General features: G+C 45.3%; 1 protein-coding gene across 3 annotated transcripts in view; it reads right to left on the bottom strand.

Moving 5' to 3' along the window:
• bahcc1b (BAH domain and coiled-coil containing 1b) overlaps positions 1-21,090 on the bottom strand; it is a 61,961-nt gene that overhangs the window by 3,384 nt on the left and 37,487 nt on the right. For all 3 annotated transcript variants that reach the window (XM_075458154.1, XM_075458153.1, XM_075458152.1), the window contains exons 6-26: positions 20,924-21,035; positions 20,201-20,394; positions 19,847-19,987; positions 18,591-18,772; positions 17,701-18,085; positions 15,895-16,809; positions 12,885-13,051; positions 12,081-12,217; positions 11,724-11,828; positions 7,627-7,705; positions 7,280-7,454; positions 7,020-7,187; positions 5,725-5,892; positions 5,296-5,531; positions 3,620-3,794; positions 3,288-3,405; positions 2,867-2,942; positions 2,666-2,774; positions 2,462-2,578; positions 2,239-2,376; positions 153-1,573 (exon numbers count right to left, since the gene is read on the bottom strand). In XM_075458154.1, the coding sequence (XP_075314269.1) occupies positions 153-1,573; positions 2,239-2,376; positions 2,462-2,578; positions 2,666-2,774; positions 2,867-2,942; positions 3,288-3,405; positions 3,620-3,794; positions 5,296-5,531; positions 5,725-5,892; positions 7,020-7,187; positions 7,280-7,454; positions 7,627-7,705; positions 11,724-11,828; positions 12,081-12,217; positions 12,885-13,051; positions 15,895-16,809; positions 17,701-18,085; positions 18,591-18,772; positions 19,847-19,987; positions 20,201-20,394; positions 20,924-21,035 (5,318 nt within the window). The remainder of the gene's footprint in view (positions 1-152; positions 1,574-2,238; positions 2,377-2,461; positions 2,579-2,665; positions 2,775-2,866; positions 2,943-3,287; positions 3,406-3,619; positions 3,795-5,295; positions 5,532-5,724; positions 5,893-7,019; positions 7,188-7,279; positions 7,455-7,626; positions 7,706-11,723; positions 11,829-12,080; positions 12,218-12,884; positions 13,052-15,894; positions 16,810-17,700; positions 18,086-18,590; positions 18,773-19,846; positions 19,988-20,200; positions 20,395-20,923; positions 21,036-21,090) is intronic.

Here is a 21,090-nt window from a genome sequence, read left to right as displayed (position 1 = left end):
CTGCCAAGTGTTCAAAAGAACGAGCTGTGCCATGATGCAGCAGAAACAGCAGCAACAATCAATGATTCTCTTGAATTGATCAAACTAGAATACATCTCTTTAACATCAAATTGGGTACAGAAAATGGTCAAATACAACCCAAAGTGTCCTACCTGTGTGGGGTTGCCAGACCATTTCCACAGCTGGCGCCCAGGCAGCATGGGAGCCATGTTGGGAAGAGGCTCAGGCGAAGACATCCTCTGCTTCTTAGCCGTTGCCAGGTCCTTGGAGGACGATTTCAGCTGCTGGCCCACAGGACTGCTTTGATTTTGATGGTGGCTGTTAGTAGCGCTTTCTTTCCTCTTCAGCTGCGTCTTCGCTGTGCAGCTATAAGCCATCATAGTTCCTTTGGACATGTACTCCTTTCTGTCTTCTGCTCTGTCAGCCCTCACCTTTGACCCCCCAACAGCCATGCCAGTTTTGGCCACATAGCCGTGAGCTGGGACTGAAGAGGAGTTGGAGGTGGTAGGGTCAGGGCTCCGGAGGTCAGAGTTCACACTCTGCCTGTTTTTGTGTTTGTCCTGCTGGAGAAGTGCACGCCGCAGCAGCACAGAAGAGGACTCTTCATCAGAAGAGTAGGACGAGTCGTTGTCTGATGAACAGAGGGATGAGGAGGAAATGGAGCCAGAAGAAGAGGAGGAGGAGGACGAGGACGAGAAGCAGATGGATGGACGAGACAGAAAACGACTGCCACGATGGGAAGTGACAGCTGCTCTTCTTTGTCCATTAGCTTCTTGGCCATCATCCTCGTCATCCTCATCCAGCTCCGAGTAGGAGCTAGGGCAGTCACTGACGTAGTCCAAACTGTAATCCCCTCCCTGTACTCCAAGACCAGCAGAGAGAAGATCCTTTCTCGGAGGTGGAACGCCCTTTAGAAGAGACTCAGGCCGAGCTCCAGCATCTCTTTCCCCTCCTCCCCTCTTGCCGTCTTTCACCAGCAGAGAAGGCTGGATGTATCGCAGCGGCGCCCCTGCAGAAGAAATGTTTTTAAGTCCTCTCACTCCAGCCCCTCCAAGTCGAAGCAAAGCTTTGCCATTCTTTGTTTTAGGAGAGGTCACTCCTTCGTGGTCAAGCTTCACTAAGAAGTGCTTCCTGTCACGCTCACTCACGGGCTTACGGCTACCAGCTGCCATGGTGACAGATGAGGAACAAGAGGAGTCCCGGTGGCCCATAGAAACTATGCTGGTAACTGGCCTCCCAGCTCCGGAGGCTCCACTACTCGCAAAGGTGGAGTAGCCATTAGCGATGCTACTGAATGAGTCAACCTCAAAAGGCGAGCCAAAAATGCTTTTAATAGGGGTTGGTGGTGCTAGAGGATGCGAAGCAGGACGATGAAACAACCCCAAGTCTTGCTCTCGCATCTTCTTCTGGGTCTTACGGGATGTCCCATTAAAGAGGAAAAAGTCAACTGGCGGCCTCTTCCTGGGTACAGACCAGTTCAGCAAGGAATTGTTGACTTTTGTTACAGTGTCTGTTACTGAAGTCGACAAGCTCGCTGTTTTTGGCACCAAGTGTATTTTCTTCGGTCTGCCAACTAAAAAAAAGAGCCAAAAGGAGAGTGGGGGTTAAATCAATATTAAAATGACAGGTTTTAACTGTGATTAATTGCGAAACTAAGAGCTTTTGTGAAACTTAATCTTTATCTCCCTGATCTTCACCTAGTTTCAACATATCCATTACTCAAACAAAAAAACAACCTGGTAAACCTGTCTCTCTCACCAGCTTTATTGTCACTCTGAGTTTGAGATGAGCTACATGTATGTTGCTCAACTTTACAAAGCACACTGATGACACTCCATAAAATCATGATTAATGTGCCTGTATGGAGGGTTAGAATATGAGGAAGACAAGTGATCTTTATTCATGAGTCTTTTGGTTTATATAGCTGTTCATCTAAAGACATCTGATAAGTGCCTGGCTATTGCGACTGTAGATACAACAAAACCGTTGAAACCGTTGTTTTGGGACTTCTAGTATTGCCTGGGGGGCTATTTGTTCGTATGCATGAATGCATGTTGGAGTTGGACCGGCACGTCTCAGACAATATCTGTTGGCTGGTAGATGATGAGTATTTTTTTCCCTCAGAACTAAAGAGCTTCCAGATGTGCTTGTCAGCACGTTTTGTTACAGTGACAAAACTTTAAATATGAGGAGCGATGACGATAAGACAGAGCACTCCATGTGCTACCTTCTGCCTACCTGGCCTTTTTTCCTGGGGTCTCCCTCGTGCCTCCTCAGTGGCTTGTTTCTCTGTGAGGGTGTCCTTCTTCTCCAGGCTGACGTTTCGCCGACCTCGACGACCTGAAGAGATCAGGAGAGCCGGAGACGGTTCGGCACCTGATAATAAAGGAGTTATTCGGTTATGGCATTCATTTTTTTCACTACTCTCTTCTCTGGTGACTCTTCACAAAGCCAAACTCACAGCAGATTTGGTATCCTGGGGGTAGAAGTCTGATGCTAACGAGGGAGATCCTTCCTCTGTCTCCATCATCAAACTCCACCATAACACTGCCCTCTTTCTCCTCTTCACCTGGACCTCCTAAGGCACAACACAGGATAGAGGAAATTAGTTGCAGGGGAAGAATGCGTACATGAGTGTAGAGTGAGGTTGTCGGTGGTAGCTCACCACGGTGGACGTATCCAGGGTAAAGGCAGCGAGAGCGCTCGCTCCAGTAGGCACAAACTCGCGTCCCTTCAGTCAGTATGGCCTCGGTCTGGGGTCGCACGTCTAACACCTGGAACAAAAAAGGTCACGTTTATGGTTTAAGACAGCGTGAATATACAACAAATCTGCAAACTGAGATGAAGGCAATATGGCTTCACTTACAGCTTCTTGTAGTAGTTGTTCCAGTGAGTAAATCCTGGGGCGATTTCCCCGTTCCCCTTCAATGACGACACTAAATCTGATAGGAAAAAAAAGAATTGCTTCATTTTCAAATAAAAAAAGACTGTTTTTTCATTATCAATCAGCAGATGTTTTTGGCTGCCGCTGATGGGTTTCTTGGCTTTATAGTTGTCTAGACTTCCTATTTGTCAAGACAACCAGACATTCAACTTATGCCAGTATTTTGTAACTCTCACAAAGTCTTGCTGCAAAATGTCATTAAAAAGTCTAAACTCAAGAGTTTCCCAAAGACACCGATACAGATTCAGTTTTCTTCATAAAATAATTAAGTACATGTGATATCTCCCTGTCATAGGATTTTAGGTCTGTGCTGTGCAGGTGTAACAGGAGAGCAGGGCCCTACATGTCAGGCAGGTCCAGAGTTTGAACACAGGCAGCGTACAGCAGCTCATCCTCCTTGGAGATAAGGATCTTCAGCCCGTCTACCAACATCTCTTTACTCAGCACACAATTTGGGAGAGCTGAGGACAGAGGGCAGGGTTGAAAGATGGATGGATGGAGCAGATAAAAGGCGAGATATAGATCATTTGTGAGAGTGCTGAATAATTGCAATGTGATGTAAGAAACAGGGCCAGTAATGTATGAACAGAGGTGCATATGCATCTGTGAAAAGAATGCTTTTAAACCTGCTTGTGTGTGCGTAATAATGAATGACGTGTCACTGTTTATGCCCACCAGGTATTCTGCACGGCATGTTGGGAGGAAGATGTGTCAACGACTTATCTGTCGCTCCCTCCCCCTCCTCCTCTTCCTCCTCCTCTCCTTCAGAGAAGCTGCTGTCTTCATCCAAGCAGAAGCCGTCATCTGCTGCAAAGCTCTGCAGGAGTCGGCTCACACCGTGGCCCTTTTCCTGAAAGGGAAACAGGAAGTGACATCAATAGGCAGCAAGCGGGATATGATATCGCTTTACAATATTCCCAAATGAATCAACAGTAAACACAGCCTGCAAGTAACTGAATCAAATTTGTTTCTATTTGAATTGACTAATATGGTGAATACATCCGTGATATGCTACCACAGGCACCAACAGCTCCCGTAAAATGATACTTCAATTAAGCCTGGAGGATTTTTTTCTCACTCGCCACTGTTCACTTGAAGGTTAGAGGTCACAGTCAGTAATAACTGCAGCCCCTTGAACTGACTGGATTTCAGCTTATTGTTGAAGGATGCTTCACTTCAGGGGGACATTCTCTCTCTCTCTCTCTCTCTTTCACACACACACACACACACACACACACACACACCCGATACAACCCATCTCCAGACCGGTTTAAGCTAGTCTTTCCAAACATGACAGATGAGTGATGATGGAAAGTTAGCTAACCCAACAGGTTCCTGCTTGTATTTGGCTTTCCACAGAAATCATAATAATCAATGCATGAAAGATGGTGTGTGTGCATGTGTGTGTGTGTGTGTGTACGTGTGCGTTTCTCTTGAAGTTTTCCACATCAAGGAAACATATATTTTAGTGACAGAAGTTTCATCACCAGAGGGCACGGATGATTATTTCCTGTTAGTACTGGTGAGTGCGTGTGTAAAGGCATGTGTGACTGCGTGCTGGGTATCTTAATATTCCTCTGTTTGATTTGGAGTTATGTGTTTTTGAACATTCCCTCATGATGACTCAAAGACTTAGGCAATTTGGGGGCATTTCACATTTGAATAGATGTGTGTCTCACCAGCGGCTGCTTGCTCAGATAAAGCGAGCCTGTTGTCTGTTACAACAGCCGGTACGCATACAAACATACTCCTATGACAAGAGTAAATTTGACAAAGTGACTGATATACTGTTGATCTGTTAAGCATCTCCACATAAGGGAGAAGTTGTTCCTGGTGGGTGCTGTCAGTGTTGATTTGCAGGATTGTCAAACCTTCTGGCAGGGTGTGGCTCACTTCAACAAGCAAGGAGTGAGTTTGAATTGAGGGCTTTTCCAAATTCCTCCATGTTTCTCCCCCTTACCAGTGGAAGTTGAAAGGAACTAGGCAGTTATGAGGGGGCTTTTTTCGGGATCTCTCATAGTTTCAGTCAGTCTGTATCAGAGCCTAACCACTGCCGGTGTTGGCTTTGTAGCAAACAAAAAAGGCATGCTACCGTTTGCTCATTAACTCATTTCAAAAGTACTGCAATTACCATGCTCACCACTCTGTGACAGCAGCAGTTTATGGTGATACTCATTATGTAACCTTCCGTTAAAGAGGCAATTGTGTCTTAACTTTCACTCTCGATTGCATGTCTGTGAGAATGATCGGTCTCCCTTAAAATTATGTTTCTGATTGGATGAGTGGTTAGACTGCTTTCTGACAATATTAACCCTAAATATTGCTGTTTCACTAACATTGCAATGTCTCACCTTTCCTCGTAAACCCTGTCCTGCAGATGTCTTCTTTGCGTTGTCTTTGCCAGTTCGTGTCAGAGCTCTGTGGTTTCCGAAGCTGTCCACAAAGCTACAGCCTACTGGCAACACACCCCAGCTGGGCAGAGAAGCTCTGTTGGACCCCAGGTGGTCTGGACGTCCCCTTTCAATGCTGGTGAGGTTTGGCCTTCTGGGTGCTCTCCTGTCCTCTGTATAAGGCAAGCGCCCCAGGCCTGAGGATAAAGAGGAAATATCATAAAAGTAAAGCCATAGTTAGAGATTTTATTTAATTGTCAGGAAGGCAAATATATACGGACAAGATAAAAGAGTAGAAGGAGATTAAAAGGACTGAATATCTACATTCTAGATGACATTACAATGTTAGCATAACTACAGTAACTTAAAATTTTGCATAAATTTTCTCACCTGGAGGTCCTGGTCTTTTACTCCTGACTTTGTGGTTCGCTTGGACCTTGGAGGACTGTGATAAAAAAGGCAAAGTCCCAGCAAAGTTTGCAGGAACTTCTTTAGAGGATAAGCTCATCTTGTTATCACCCGCTCCGTCTTCGCTGTCACAGCTGCTGTCCTCCTCTTCTGTGAAATCCCAACATCAGTATGATTCATTAGAGTGCTTTAATTGATTTATATGTAAACACTCTTAACAGCCAAGGCTCACTTGTTGAGATGTATTGACAGCAAGCTATCAAGATTCCTTTGCTTCTGTTGAACATCTTACAAGCCTGTGGCTAAACTTGCATCATGATGACAACCAAGAAAGAAAAATTTCTAGGACAGTTTAAAATGTGGGACAATTTGTTGCACATTAACACCTGTGGAGGAAACCTGCTTTCGTGGCTACAGAATTGTTTGCAGCTTATTTCGGAACTGCAGAAGCCAATGCTGGCATACATATGCGCTGCATGCACACACAAACAGATTATTATTGGCAGCTGTGTGTCGCTGACTGCGGGGGTCGAGTCGGGTGTCAACACATCTCTGACACACTTGTCACTTACATGGCATTCTCGTCAACACTTTGCCTCGGACGCACACACATTCAACCATTGCCTTCCCGTGCCACCAAGGCCACACGGTAGATCAGATTCTACAGTTTTCCTGAAGTTTTGTTTTATTCGATATCAGACTCTCCTGTGACAAGTTAAATGTCACCAACAATGTGATTGTGTCTCCTTAGCTAAAGGCCTCCAATGAGGGCATTTTCATGAGGTCGGACATAGGAAGAAGAGAGGGGAGGATTGGGTGTGACATTCTGGAAGGGGCCGGAGAGGGCTCGCATTACCGGGCAAGGATGAGGGCAGGGGGCGGCTGTGCTGCATGCCTGAGGCAAGTCGTTAACGGTTTTAACAGTGTGACAGACGAGCAGGGAAGTGAGAGGAGCTCCCTGATGACATCTCACTCTTGCACACACAGACACACTCTCATAGCGAAATCTCACACTGAATGGCCAATGTTCATCAACCCATCAGCTAAATTAGCACTGCTTGACTCATTTGATTAACTGCCTGTGAATGCTACCATGCTTGCAGTTTGACATAGAGGCCACGTTGTGCACTTAACTGCAAATTTTGTTTTCCAGTTGCTAAAAAATTCTTTCCAGTTGTATACTTAATTTTTTTGTTAATTCACGTTAGGCTGATTTTTACAAGAACAGAGAGGACTAACTATGAAATACCAGGTGTGTGACCCATGCCGTAACTTACCATGCTCTGAGGTCTCGCTGTCGCTCTGTTCTTCCCGTACATCATGTTTCTCGGACGCCCGGCTGTCCTTGTGATGAGCTCTGTTAGGGTTGATGCCCATCAGTATTTTGGGCTTTCGACCCCTCTTCCTCTTTTCTGTCTGACTGGCTGCCCGGTCCTGTTGCAGGTCTGACAGATCAACAGCAGCAGGTGAGTTAGTTTTGGAATTCTACCTAATGATGAAAAACATGTGTGTGTTTATGTGCTTCTTTTATCCCCACCTTTTCCTCCTTGTCTGCGGTGACTTTTGGAGGGGTCTTCCTCACTGCTGTGGAGCATGCCTGTTGACGGTGCATCATGCTGGGCTGCAGCGTTCTGCTTCAGCTGGGTCACCCTCCTGGCCAGCCTCGAGCTCAGGGTGCTCGGCCGACCTCTGTGCTTACAGCAAGCTTTCATCTGTAAACAAATAGGAAAACAACTAATTATTGACTCATTTCTTTTTGCTAATTGAAATATCCAGGAAAGGAAAAAAAACAGCAAGTAGTGGTTGTCAGTGTGTGTGTGTGTGTGTGTGTGTGTGTGTGTGTGTGTTTGAGGATGAACCGGGAGAGTCGGCAGCAGGACAGACCTGTGCAGCGCTAAGGCTGTTGAAGTTGTGATTGGACACTGAATTCCTGTCCTTCTCTTCTATTAAATTCAGCCCAGCCCTGGAGAATATTGAAACAAAGCAGAGATTCTCTTAGTAAGAATTTATACAGAAAACACATCACAGACTCAGCCTGATCACTCACTTCATCTCTTTCGAGGATATTATTATAACTCTCCCCACTTTCTCTTTCCTCTCTTGTTTCACTTCCTCCTACTCCTTCTCTGTCTCATCACTTTGATGAGGTACAAGACAGGTTTTGACGACTGTCCACGCAGCTTGATGGCAAACACAGAAATATTAAGAGGCTGTGTGAATATGAAACTCAGCTGAATCATCACTTAAAAGGGTAAGAATTATCGGGTGTGAAGAAGCTCCACTGGAGAAGAGAGAGACACAGGAAGGGAGAGAGCGCTGTGGGGGAAGGGAAAGAAACTGAGAGAGATGAAGCAGTCTCGGGGGAGTCTGTCCGTTGACCGGAGCTTCAGGGCTCAATCGATAAACACTAACCTCTATCGAACACTACTCCTCCTTCGCTCTCTTTTTCTCAGTGCTTTCTGCACTGCCTGCATAGACTCTTACACCACAGGCACCCTGCGCACACGCACACATTCACACACACATGACGTTAGCAGCTGGTGTCTGAGGCAGGTGAATTCTATATTCCCACAGAGGGAAGGATGGCTTTCAGCATCTCTGTTCCCAGGAGGAGAGGAGAGGAGAGGAGAGGAGAGGAAAGGGTTTGGGTTTGAGTTTTAAAAAGTCTTAACCATTGGCTGTAGAAAACACATCAGTCACAGTTCAAAGATAAAACAAAAGAAAACTTCCCCAAATCCAGAAGTACAACACCAACAACGACAACAACAAAAAAGGCAAATTTTAAAAGTTCATAACCAGCTCCCCCTCCCACAATACACACACGACTGAAGGACTAAAGATTGTCCATTATGTGAAAATAGGCATATTCAACCCTCAGTCTAGCCTTTACAAGTCCTGGCTCTATGCTACCAGAACTCTGATCTTGATTCTTTCTGGTTAGCCATAAGGCCAATTCTGCAGAACCAGATACTGTATAAAGTTCAACAGGCAATGTACCGCTTTTTTCTTAGCAGGTGGCTGGTACAGTGCAGTCAGCCTTCCTTAGGCTGGCCCACACGCTAGCAGACGGCAGGGTTTGAGTATGCCTGAACCAAGTGATGGCCAGACCGGAAAAAGTCCAGGATGACCTTCTGTCCTTTATAATACCATTTGGTGGACACAGAGCAACAAGCTTGTACCAGAGAGTTGCGGCAACCAAGTTATTAGCAACCAAAATCCTCTCTCTGCGGTAGCAACTGCGGTAGCAGCCGCAGCTCTCTCTGCGGTAGCAACTGCGGTAGCAGCCATTTCCATTTAGACAACCGAGCACACACTTTCTCCTTTAAACCCTCCCAGTGTTTCCTTCTCCCTCCCTCCCCGACACAAGTCCTCGAGGCAGACTGGGTACCGCTCTGCCCCAGCAGTTCACCTGTGCAGACGTCACCCTCTCCTGCAGGGACAGGGTGTCCTGCAAACATTGAACATCTGTCTGACTAGAGATGAAAACACTGGCATCATCTGCGTAAGCAGAGACTGCAGGGGAGTGATCAATGCTGCAGAACCTTGTCAGGGACGGCCTACTAAGCCGACCCCTCAACCTACACAGTAAAGGTTCAGTGACTAAACTATATAATTGACCGGAGATGGGACAGCCCTGTCTAATCCCCCATCACAAATGGATAGGTCGGCTCAGCCCCACCACCATTTTTACTAAGCACTGTGCATCATGGTACAATAAACTAAGCCAAGACACAAACCCCTCACCAAAACCAAATGCCAGAAGTTCAGAAAACAGATAAAAAGCTTTCTCTTGGTCTAAGGAAACAACACCCACATTTACATTGTAATGACCACAAATATCAATCACATCTCTTAACAGGAAAATATTGTCCATAATTGTTCTGTCCAGTACACAATAGCACTGATCAGTATATATGATGTTTCCAAAAAGTCCTTTAGTCTATTAGATAAAGCTCTGGACAATATTTCATAATCTGTACAGAGAAGGTCAAAGGGCCTTCAGTTCTTTAATAAAGCCAGATCTCCTTTTTTAGGGAGCACAGACAACACCGCGGATCATCCAGTTAGAGAAAAATCTAAAATACAAGTGAAGATCACCGAAGCAAAATCCTGAACCCACGCCACTCGCACATCCACTACCGCCACTCACAGTGGCACAAATGGAGAGGAGATTCTGAGCTTTAAAACTCCCCAAATCTACCTCGTTTTACTGTAAAGTGTACATTCTAAACTAAGTATGTATGTTGTCAAACATTTCATACTTTTGGCCTCTAGGTATTAGGTTCTTGTTCAAATTAAAGAGAATATTGCTGCTACATCATAGTGTTTCTTGTTTTATTGACCAGAAAAGGATACTCCTAACTTTGTCACAAAAGATTGTTTCAGTATGATTCGGCATCAATTTCAGTTTGTTATGTTAAAACTTGACTTGGCTGCAGGACACCCACTTTCACTGAATTGAAATGCCAACTTCAAGTCAAGCTTTTCTCATGATGATGAATGAAACTGTCGTTTTCTAGATTCTACCACCTCTATCTGCGTATTTCTCATGTTGAAAAAGTGAGGGCTGTTATAACTGTACATCGATCCGTTTTCATAATTTGCCAAACCGGTCTCTTCATAAATTAATGAGTAAACAAGCAAGTTGAAACAAGGTTTCAACTATGACTGCAACACCATGAATGCCTTGAGGGAGACTATGCCATTTCCATGGTTAGCCTTAATTGAAAGATTGTCATTTCACTTATTCAGGATGATGGCAGTCTTTTTGCCTTGCATTAATGTGTTACTACACTTTTTCTTCAGATCGCTTGACTTCAGTTATCCTGTGGCTGAATGGGGGGAAAAACTTTGAAGCTGGCATTTTGAGGAAAGCCTGCCCTAAAGGAGTGGATGCTGATATATTTAGCTTGTCGTGATATAAATGCTCAGGTGTTCAGCCTACGTTTGGCCATACATGGCTTATGTTTGTATCAAGAAAAATAGTGCACAGGGTTTGTGAGATTACTCCAAAAGATGTTGCTCTTCATCTCTTACTATTTTGCCGCTGTATTTCACCTCCAACCCTCGCGAGAAGATGAAAGCAAAAACAAATGATACGCCGCTTGTTAATAACAACAGTAATGCTGCTCAGGCACGTAGAGACCAACTCCACTAATTAAACAAGTTCTGTGTGTGTGGGTGGGTGTGTGTGCGTGCGTGTGTGTGCGTGCGTGTGTGTGCGTGCGTGTGTGTATGTGCACCGGCGTGTTATGACTAAAGGCTTTCATTGTCATTTTCATTAGCGCTTTCTAATCATGGTAACCGTGACAAACCTTGAGTTTGTCTAATCATTTTATCAAGGCAAGGGGTGCACGTCCTAACAGAGGTGGGGCATCATGAGAAAACACATCTATCACCGTGAGTGCTGAATGCTCGCTGTGTGCGATTGTGTGAGGTTTAAGCTTGTGCACATGTGTGCCAGCGTGAAAGTTTGCATGTCCAAGGTGCTAAATAATGAGTGGGTGTGTGTTGCAGCGTGTGGGGGAGGTTAGGTCATTCATCACTGTAATAACTGTACATCAGGACCATGTCCAGATGTGTTAATATATGCTAGAGGTTCACATGGAATCAGGACATAATCAATACAAGTGATAAATATGATTAAAAGTGATTAATGGTGATTAATGAAGCCCTCATCTCCATTACCTTCTCTCATTAAAAATCACACCCATCTTAGGGCTCCAATCGCATATCCTATTGTGTGTGCGCGTGTGTGGGCATGTGTGCATGTGTTTGTCCACGTGCGTGTGTGTGAACAGCTCTTTCCAGAGCCCAATCAAGCAAATCATCAGCTATAGAGCATTTGAATCAATTCAGCTGAAGAAGAACTTCTTGAAAATCAACTGTGCCTTTCAGTAAAAACACAAACAGAAATCAGGATGAATGAGCTGGGCTTGCCAATCACACTGATTATACTGACGCAGTATCAGAGCACTGACCTGAGTCTTTTGGAGCTCTCTGCAGCAGCTGGGCCGGGGGTGGACTTGCGCTTGCGGGGGCGGCCAGGCCCCCGGCGAGCAGGGCTGCGAGACGTCTCGTCTTTCCTGCAGAGAGGAAGACAAAAAGGAAAAGGAGGATGAAGAGAGAGATTAAAGATGCAGTCAGGACAGCAGGGGGAAATCAGGAAGGGGGTTGTATCGGCTACAGGTCAAACTGCATTAACTATGAGCAGGTAGCAGGTCCCGATAAATCAGGGGAATGCAGCATTAAAGCAGAATTGTGAATGCTGGAATGCACAATTTAGTATAGACAAAAAGTGTCTGTGCAAGTGTGTGTTTGTGTGTCAATCTGCTCACTGGTGGTCGTGTTTCCTCTGTAGTTTGGCCAGCTCTCTCTGTTTCTCTTTGTAGCGGCGCTGTAGCTCAGCCAGCTGGACACGCATGGCCAGCTCCTCCCCTCCCATCGTCTCCATGGAGGCCTTCACTGGGCACACCTGACAGGCACACAAACACGCACAAAGCAGAGGAATTTAAATGCGGAACACAAACTTCACTTGAACAGCCACTGAATATGTAACCAGCTAGTGCTTGGCCAGCTTGTTGATGACTTTCCTGAAAGCCAAAGCTTGCGAGTTTGATCCTTAAAACAGCTGATTTTTTTCTTTGTTAACCAACAACGTCTACTCTGAAATGTAGATTTCTGGCTCTGCTTCCGAGAAAAAAACATTTGCAAACGCCATGTTAGAAAAAGCAAGAAAAACCAGGCTCGGAAATCATGTAATTGAAATGTATCTATTTAATTTTCTAAAATTGTATCTTGCCTTTTTCTGGTAGTTTCCGGTTCTGATTCTTATATGAAACCACTCCACTGTTTTAAAATCTAAGCTCCCAATAATTTGAAGGTATTTGGTATTTTGTTATACCTTTGATTTAGCAAGATACTAAGAGTCAATTTATTGATTTCTATGTCCATTTGTACTGTCCTATGATTTAATGACTGTGATATTCATTGATATATGATATTTACATGTTCCGCTGAACTGAGATGCACTGTGGATCCGTTGAACACTTGATATGTTGAACACTTCAGCAACCTACATTTTAGCATAAATGGTTCTGGATTGAATACATGTACACGGAACACAGGGACTGAAGCCTCACCGGCTCATGCCGAGGAGTCCAACTACACTTCCTGCGCAGGTTAAGCCTCTTCCTGATTGGACACTGCTGGTCAGCCCCTGCATCCACAGACCCTCCCCCCATCTCTAAGGCTCGGGCTGCCGCCAGTGTTGCCAGGCTGTGGAGGTCAAAGGCCAGCATTTCCTCACCTGCACGGGAGACGGATTGTTTCAGGTTAGATTGGTACATTGCATAGCGGCTGACAGTGTGCTGGAAAACATGTTGCGTGCTGAACAGATTTATTTTTGGGAGCAGTGAAACCAAGCCTTGGAAAGTGGATATATTTATGATATTAGCTGTGCAGTTTATTTGATGTATACTTGTGTTCATGCCTAATCGTACACACAGACAAACATGCGAGGGGGAGAAGGATCTCTACATCTGTCACTGTCATTAACTCTGTCATTGTCACAGCACCAGCAGATGAAAGAGAATATTCATGAGACGGTCCACACACAAACACACACACAAACCTATGCAAATAAAACACACACATTCTGAATACACACAGGCACGTACAACATTTTCGCTGAGATTCGCAGACATGGGCAAACTGTGTGAGAGTATGTGGGGGAGAACTGGAGAGAAGGAGAACAGCGGGCGGTGGGAGGAGGAGGACTGCAATGCTGTAAGAAGAAGGGAGGTAGGGGGTGGGGAGTAAAGGGGAGGAGAAGCAATAAGAGGCAAAGTGTTTATTGAGCTATCTATTTATTCTCCTACATCTCCTCATTATGGACATGGACAGAATCCAATTTCCCCTTCGAGGAGAAGACGAGGAGAGAAGATGAGGAGAAGAGGAGAGGTTTCACTGGATCACTCACACTCTGCGCACTGGAGCTCCAAGGCCTACTCGCTGAAATCTGACGTTATTAAAACCTGCGTGCGTGAGTGGGATATGGAGACAGAAATGTGGTAAACAGAGGAGGGAGAAGAGGGCAGGAAGGACGCAAGTCTTGGTCTGTGTGCAGAAAAATGAGAGCGTGCATGAAAGAGCAAACGGATGCGAGAATGATAGGTAACTCCTCAGAGAGTGACGGAGAGCGCGGGAAGGAGTTAAGGGATGTGGCTTTGTCCTGTCCTAGCTCGCAGAGGTCAATGCCATCTCATCTGTCAGCCCTGTGAGCCAATGGCACACTCCGATTACCCTGACAGAATGACATCACCACTGACATCACCACGCCTAGTGTAGTATTCTGGAGGATGGCCACAATCGATACATAGCTTCCGCCCACAGCATACCCCTGTGAGAGGGGTATGCTGTCTCCACACTCCTCATTGCCCAGAAATAACACCATACTGTGTCTCTAACAGGGGTGAAGGGTGTAATAAGAGGCGGCACAGGGGATTCCAAGGAAAGAAACAAAAACAGTGGAGGAAAATTAAAAACCATTAGAGTTGATATGTCCTCATTACAAGCCATTCGGGAAGTTTATCTGGATGAAATTTCAATACAAAGGAAATGTGATGGACCAAACAAGACTACAGCTGCTCTGTCTAAATAAAAGCAATGCTATTTCATATGGACAGGAGGGGAGAGCATATCTTGATTCTTCAACCTGTAATTGTGATTTCAAGTTTCCAGCAGTTGGGATATCTGTCTGCATCAAGGAACAGCATAAATCCATCTGTCTGGGATCGGTTTCATCTCCCAAACACATTCACAATGACAAAAAAAAACATCAGCTGTATTAATAACATTCTCTGCGACGAGGCCAGAGCTGGTTTTAAATAAATGTGTTGCAATTTGGAGAACGTTTTCCACACCACGACAGGACTTATTGATTTCACACCTATTACACATGCTAAGCACGTGCGCGCACATGTAAACAAATGCACACTCACACACTCTATCTTTGTCACACACATGCACAAACAGCAGCTGAGCGACTTATGATTTTTACACTTATTAATTCCGTCAACATGGCTTGCGGAGGCAGGATTTACACACAAGATTACATTGGTTTAATAAAAAAAAAGAGAGAAAAAAAAAGAAGTGTGTGGGGGGGGTAACAAAGAGGGAGGAGGAGAGGCGAGAGGAGGCGCAGGCAGGGAACAGGCAGCCTGGTGGAGAGACACATACTCTGATGGAGAAGAGCAGGGATTCATCTGGGATTACTTAACAGCTTAGCCACACACACCAACGCGCACACCACGCACAAAACATACACACGCAGATGCTGGCATAAATAAAAACACTTTCTCTCAGAGGGACGAGAGGAAAATAGGAGCGCTTACAGGAGAAGTGTTTTAAAGGAAAGGGTCTAATTAGCAAAGCAAGATGCCAGAGCCTGGGGGACACACTGGGCAGAGAATGTGTGCGTGTGTGTCCTGGCTTGAGTCTGGAGCTTAGCTTGCTTGTCCATCTCTGTGTTCACTCAAAACACCCACAATTCAACCCATACACACTCTCCAGAGTTAAAACTCAGTCTATGGGCAAGAACAGAGTCACAGCAAAGGAAGGAAATGGGACAGTGTGGGATTTTGTGTGTGGGAGTGTGTTTGTACTTGTTTTTCTACATTTGTGAGGTCCAAAAACGAGGAATCCACTCTACTTGCTGGGTCCAGCGTGTTTTGTGGAAACCAAACGTTGGGTCTAACATGTTTCAATGGATTTTTGAGGATCAAAACTTGGGCAGGGTAAGAGTTAGGTTATGTTTAGGTTTAGGCATTCAGCTGTGATGGTTAAATCTAGAATAGGGGCCTTGGAAATGTATTGAGTCAATGGACACTCCCCATGGGCAATATGAACCAGACATGCATGTGTGTGTATTCATGTGTGACAATATACACATCTGGATTTCACCCATCTCCCTTGCCATTTTTTTTTTTTTACTGCGTTGTAAGGGTCAGTCTGTTTGTCTGGGCAAGAAAATAGTTGGGTTGAATTTTTTTTTTCCTCCTCCTTTTCTGGGCATTTTGATCTTTTATAACAACAAAAAAAAAAATCAATTCAACTCTGCTTGTGTAAACAGATTCTTATTCTTATTCTCACCTTCAGTGTCTTCTTTACCCTCCCTGCTCCTCTGCTTGATCTCTAGTTCAGCCAGTTCCCCCAGCATTTCCATTCCATGGTGGGAAGAAGGGCATGGAGTCTGTTCAACAGGTGCAGGTGGGTACAAGGCATCTCTGGTTGCACACAGAGCTGCAGCAATCAATAGCTCCAAGCTCCACATATAAGCCCCTTCAAGCTGGGCTGTTGTACTCGCTGTGGGAGGAAGGTTTGGGTCAGCAGATGGGGAAGGTGCAGGAGAACTACATGTCAATTCCACCAAATCTCCACCTGGACTCATCCCACCCTCCTCCTTCTCCTTCTCCTCAACCACCTCTATGTTCTTTCCATTTTTGCACCCATCCCTCTCCACCTCCTCTTCCACAGTCTCTGCAGGCACAGACACAGTACATTCAGCTGATTCAGGCTCTATTTTCTGTCTCTCATCTTCTTCCGTGTTCTCTTTTTCATGCTCCCCACCCCTCTCCTGCTCTTTGGATAGTTGGGGCTCTTCCAGGCCTACCTTCTGGCCCGAGCAACCCAGAGAGAGATCCACTTTGAGGGTTATGCCTGCTGGGCAGGCTGGATCTGTGACTGGAGTTGGGTGAGGGCATGGCTGAAATCCAGAAATTATGCTCTGGGGCTCTGAGACAGAGCATTCGTTTGTTTCCTTGCTCGCCTCTTCTGTGACTCCTTTCTGGGATTCTGCAACTTTGCAGTCTCTCCCATTCTCAGCTTTCCTCATCTCTTCTTCAACAGTGAGAGGCTGGATGTGACATAGGTGTGGGAGGGACTTGGATTCAGGCTCTGCTGGCTCTTCCTCCACCATAGGTTGTTCAGCCAGTCGCGCTTCAGGAGGCGAGGGCCCGGCCTTGTAACCCATACAGATTGGAGAGAAGGTGTAAACAGGTGGCAAGTCTGGCGGAAAGAGGAGAGAGGTCAAATTCTGACATAAAACTGACAAACAGTCTGTATACTGGTAAAAATTCATAAATAGAAAATAATTAAAAAAGAGAAGAGAAACTCTGTTGTTGTTTGTGTTTTAAATTAATTGGCATTCTGCTCACACAGACAGGATGAAGCATGTGATTACAGTTGACATAATACATTAACAACACAGTGTGTTTGTGTACACAAGTGTATAGTATGTATACAGAATGTGCGTATGTGAACTTTTGTGTGTAGAAGTGTGAGTATATAGATCTATATGGGATATTGATGACACCCTGCTGTTTTCCTATGATGCTGCAGCAGCCCTGTCACCCTTGCTCTCTTATTATTGATGATAACCTTTCCGCCCCCGACAACACAGCCAGATGAATGTGTATCCTTCCGCCTGTTCTTTCCAAGGACCACTGAAGGATAAGGAGGCTCTGTCTTAAGATACCACTGACCTTCCTCTTGTGACACACATATGCGCACTGGCAGGTCACACACATACACACAAAGAGTGCCCATATGCTTTCCCTGACCTTAATGGCTGGCCTGCCCGCTGTCCCTCTTTAGCTTTCTCAGAAAAAAGTGCACACATACACTCAAGGACACACAGGGTAGGGGATCAGCCCTGCTTCAAACAATTTCTGCAAAATCAAAAGAATACCACGCTTCAAAGACCTGTGCCACATTTCAGCAGCAGCAGCAGCAGCCTCCATCTCTGCCCCTTTTTTCTCTAACATTATCTCTCTCCATCTCTCTGCCTCGCCTGCTGTCTTTGTATTTTCCGTTATCAGAGAGTTCAACCTGCTGGTACAGTTCTTTCAATTCAGACTCGGCGTTCATTTACAAACCTATAGGCTTCTCTACACACACCTGGCTCTAACGATTGTGGGTAGTCCTGAGGTGGTTGCCCTTCTCCTCTGTCGTTGCCCCTTTCCAGGCCTTTAGAGAGATGCGACGGAGCAGGGCTGAGTGCTGGTGAGCGTGGAGCTGCTGCGGCCGGGCTTGGTGTTGGGGTCAGAGGATTTGGGGGGTGCAGACGTGTGGAAGGGGAGTGGTAGCAGGGTGACTGGCGGCTGCTGGGACACAATCCCGGAGATGGTGTTGAGGTCTTGGGTGGAGAAGGGGTGTGAGAGAAGGGTTTGGCTGCATGGGAGGAGGCAGTGGATGAAGAAAAGGAGGAAGAAGAGGGAGTTCTGGAAGCTGAGTTCTCATTATGAGAGTCTTCTATGGTGATGGTTTGCTCTTCATGTTTTCTCTTTGAAAGAGGAAATGAAGAGAAAAAGATCAGTGGCATAGGGACAAAATTTTGCAATGTTGAAGCAATACGTAATTCTACACGGTTAGTTATGATCTCCAGCTGTGACTCACATGGCTCACACTGTTTGATTGCAAAATGATCTGATGAAGTGAGGGTGTAAAAAACTCCACACCAATGTCTCTTTATCATCAAAAACATTTTCTGAAAAATAGGAAGTCATTGTCCTAAATAAGCATTTCTGAGTATGGTTTTGCAATATTTTTTTGGGTTTAGAAATAAGGATATCCTTGCACAAAGATCTACAAAGAATTACTTGAAGTCACTTATTCTACTCCTGACAGCTCTAAAGAGGAAGGTAACACTTTGCACAAGTTTACAAAATGTCAGCATGTCCTAATTGTTTTCATCTCAAAGTTTTTCCTTAAATGTATAAAGCAGGTCACGGATTTTAGACATAAGCCTGTTTCCAAGTGTTTCTGGGTTGTTCCAGCATCAGCCTTACTTGTCCTAAGGGGTGGCGCTGCATGTGTTCCATGGCACGTTGCTGCTGCTGCAGGGCGTACAGCTCCTGTACACCCTGCCGTAGGAATGAGGAGCGGGAGTAGACTGGGTGGTGCTGCAGGTGATGGGGATGGCCTCTGGCTCCGTACACAGGGGACCACAGACCCGACTGTTCCAGAACATCTGGAGGAGAAATCAGAAAAAAAAGGATTATAGAAATTATATAAAAATGGATCGGAAAGAAGAAAGTACGGAATTGACTAATTTGCTTTTTCAACAATTAAACCAATACATTGGTACAGAATTAAGAAATAATAACTGCCCCCTGAAATTCCATTGTAACTGATAACTCAGCAACTGATGCTTGAATTAATCTACAATTACACACTTTAATTTTCTTTTTCTACAGTTTGTTATCCTTCTGAGTAGAGAAACACATTTTTGTCAGGGCACCACACTTAGGCACAGATGAATCCAAATACACACATATGCTCATACACACACATCTAAATACACATGCGCGCGTACACATATCCCCTTCTTGGCTGCCTTGTCGCTGGGAACCTTTGTTCTGTGAGATTAGCCTGAGTGGGCTAATGTTTCCCTGGGGAAGGGTTCAGTGGATGCACTTCCCCTCTCTGCAGGAACTCTCACGGAGCGAGTCAAGGGAGGCGGGAGATAATTAAATTTCACAGCCTGTTTGCAAAGCAGCGTTGGCGCACGCGCGCACGCACGCACACACACACACACACCCACGCACACACACACACAGAAACACATTATTTTTTTTCCAGCAATCTGAGATGTCCAACAAAACCTTAAACATACATTGTTTCAGACATGAACAGAACTTTAGATATCCGCACACACATGAAGGCACGCACGCGCACATACACAGAAGGAAAAAAAGTCCACTCCAAACACATCAGTGCCCCGCCACCAGAGAGATGAAACACCGGTTCAAATGGTTTGTATAATGCTGGGCACATGCAGAGGGAGGCAATGGAATGGCTGCTCCCGTTAACGAAGCTATAAAACATCATCCCACTGACAGAGGGATTTAGTTGAGCATTATATTATGATTAGCCAAAGATACTAAAACTCTGCTTTCATAGTACAAATGGGCAGAAAGTGTGTGTGTGTGTGTGTGGGGGGGGGGGGGAATTGAGGCTGTAAGTGTGGGTAAATAACTCAATGTCTATAGATTCTGTTGGGTGTGTGCGTCCCATTGTTGCTGCAAGAGGATTCTTATCATACCAAGTGGATGGTGAGGCCCGGCTTCTGTAGGAAGAACCACAAGTGGGGAGTTGTGGTCTTGGGTAAGCGACCCCAAAACGGGCTGCAAGGGGCTGGGCAGACCTGGCGGGAAGCCAGGGCTCATTCCTACATGGCTTAGACCTAGAAAAAAGATGGACATGCAACATACATTCAATGGAAGAAACAATCAAATATCTACTCCTACTATCCAAGAATATAGAGGTGTGTGCTAGTTCTTAATAGAAACAAAATAGTTTAAAAAATGAGATGAAAAACATTGATTAGTTTGAAACTCAACAGAAAAACCCATGATATATTGCATAGACTGTTTGACAAAATTGTCTCTCTATTCACCGTATGAATGCCCCATCCAGAGGGAGGGACTTCCTGTTCTCTGCATCCAGTGGTGGTGAGCTGGGTGAGCGTGCGCAGCGTGGTCTGTCCCCAACTGACTTGTTCCTCCAGGGACCAGGAGGTGAGAGGTCAGGTCACCGTGGCAACTACTAGAAGGGTGACTCCTGGCGAACTCCATGCAATCCTTGTTTTCCCTGTTGTGACATTAAATGAGGTGAACTTTGTCATTACGTTGATAATCCCTCTTATTGTCATCATCATCATTATGATGATTATTTTCATCCATGTCATCTTCATTACCACTACTACCATTATAATCATCAAGAGAAGGAAATGTGAGGGCAAAAGGAACAGCCATCATCTTGTGCCCGGTCTGTGAGTTCTCATTATATGTTTTCTTCCCCTAATATAACTACATAATAAGAGCCTGATACTTCAGAGACATCCGTATTAGTTCCTGTAACATTAATGCACCACATCTCATCTTAAGGAGAAAGAGAGAGAGAGAGAGATGGGAAGCAAAAGAGTGAGGAGGTACAGAAAAACCACATCAAAGGGTGAGAGGAGTAAATGGAGTGAGGGGTTGAAAGAAAAGCGAAGCAGAGCCTCAGACTGGGAGAAAGAAACCGAGAGAATAAAAGAGTTGCAGCTTATCAGATATGATGAAAACTGAATAGATGCTTCTCCGTGCGTGTGTGTAGGTGTTAGTGTTTGTGATATTACCTAATGATCATCTCTCTGTCTCTGTCAAGGTGATGAAGACTCATCTGGTCTTCTGTCATCCTCTTCCGCTCCTCTGCCTCCCGACCAAGGGGATACACGGGGCGCGACACCCCTGAATCACAAATACGACGGGACAACCATGCTAAGACTTACCCAGCACTACACGA

Source organism: Odontesthes bonariensis, chromosome 23, assembly GCF_027942865.1.
Source record: "Odontesthes bonariensis isolate fOdoBon6 chromosome 23, fOdoBon6.hap1, whole genome shotgun sequence".
Taxonomy (NCBI): domain Eukaryota; kingdom Metazoa; phylum Chordata; class Actinopteri; order Atheriniformes; family Atherinopsidae; genus Odontesthes; species Odontesthes bonariensis.
This window is presented reverse-complemented; position numbering and strand designations above follow the sequence as displayed.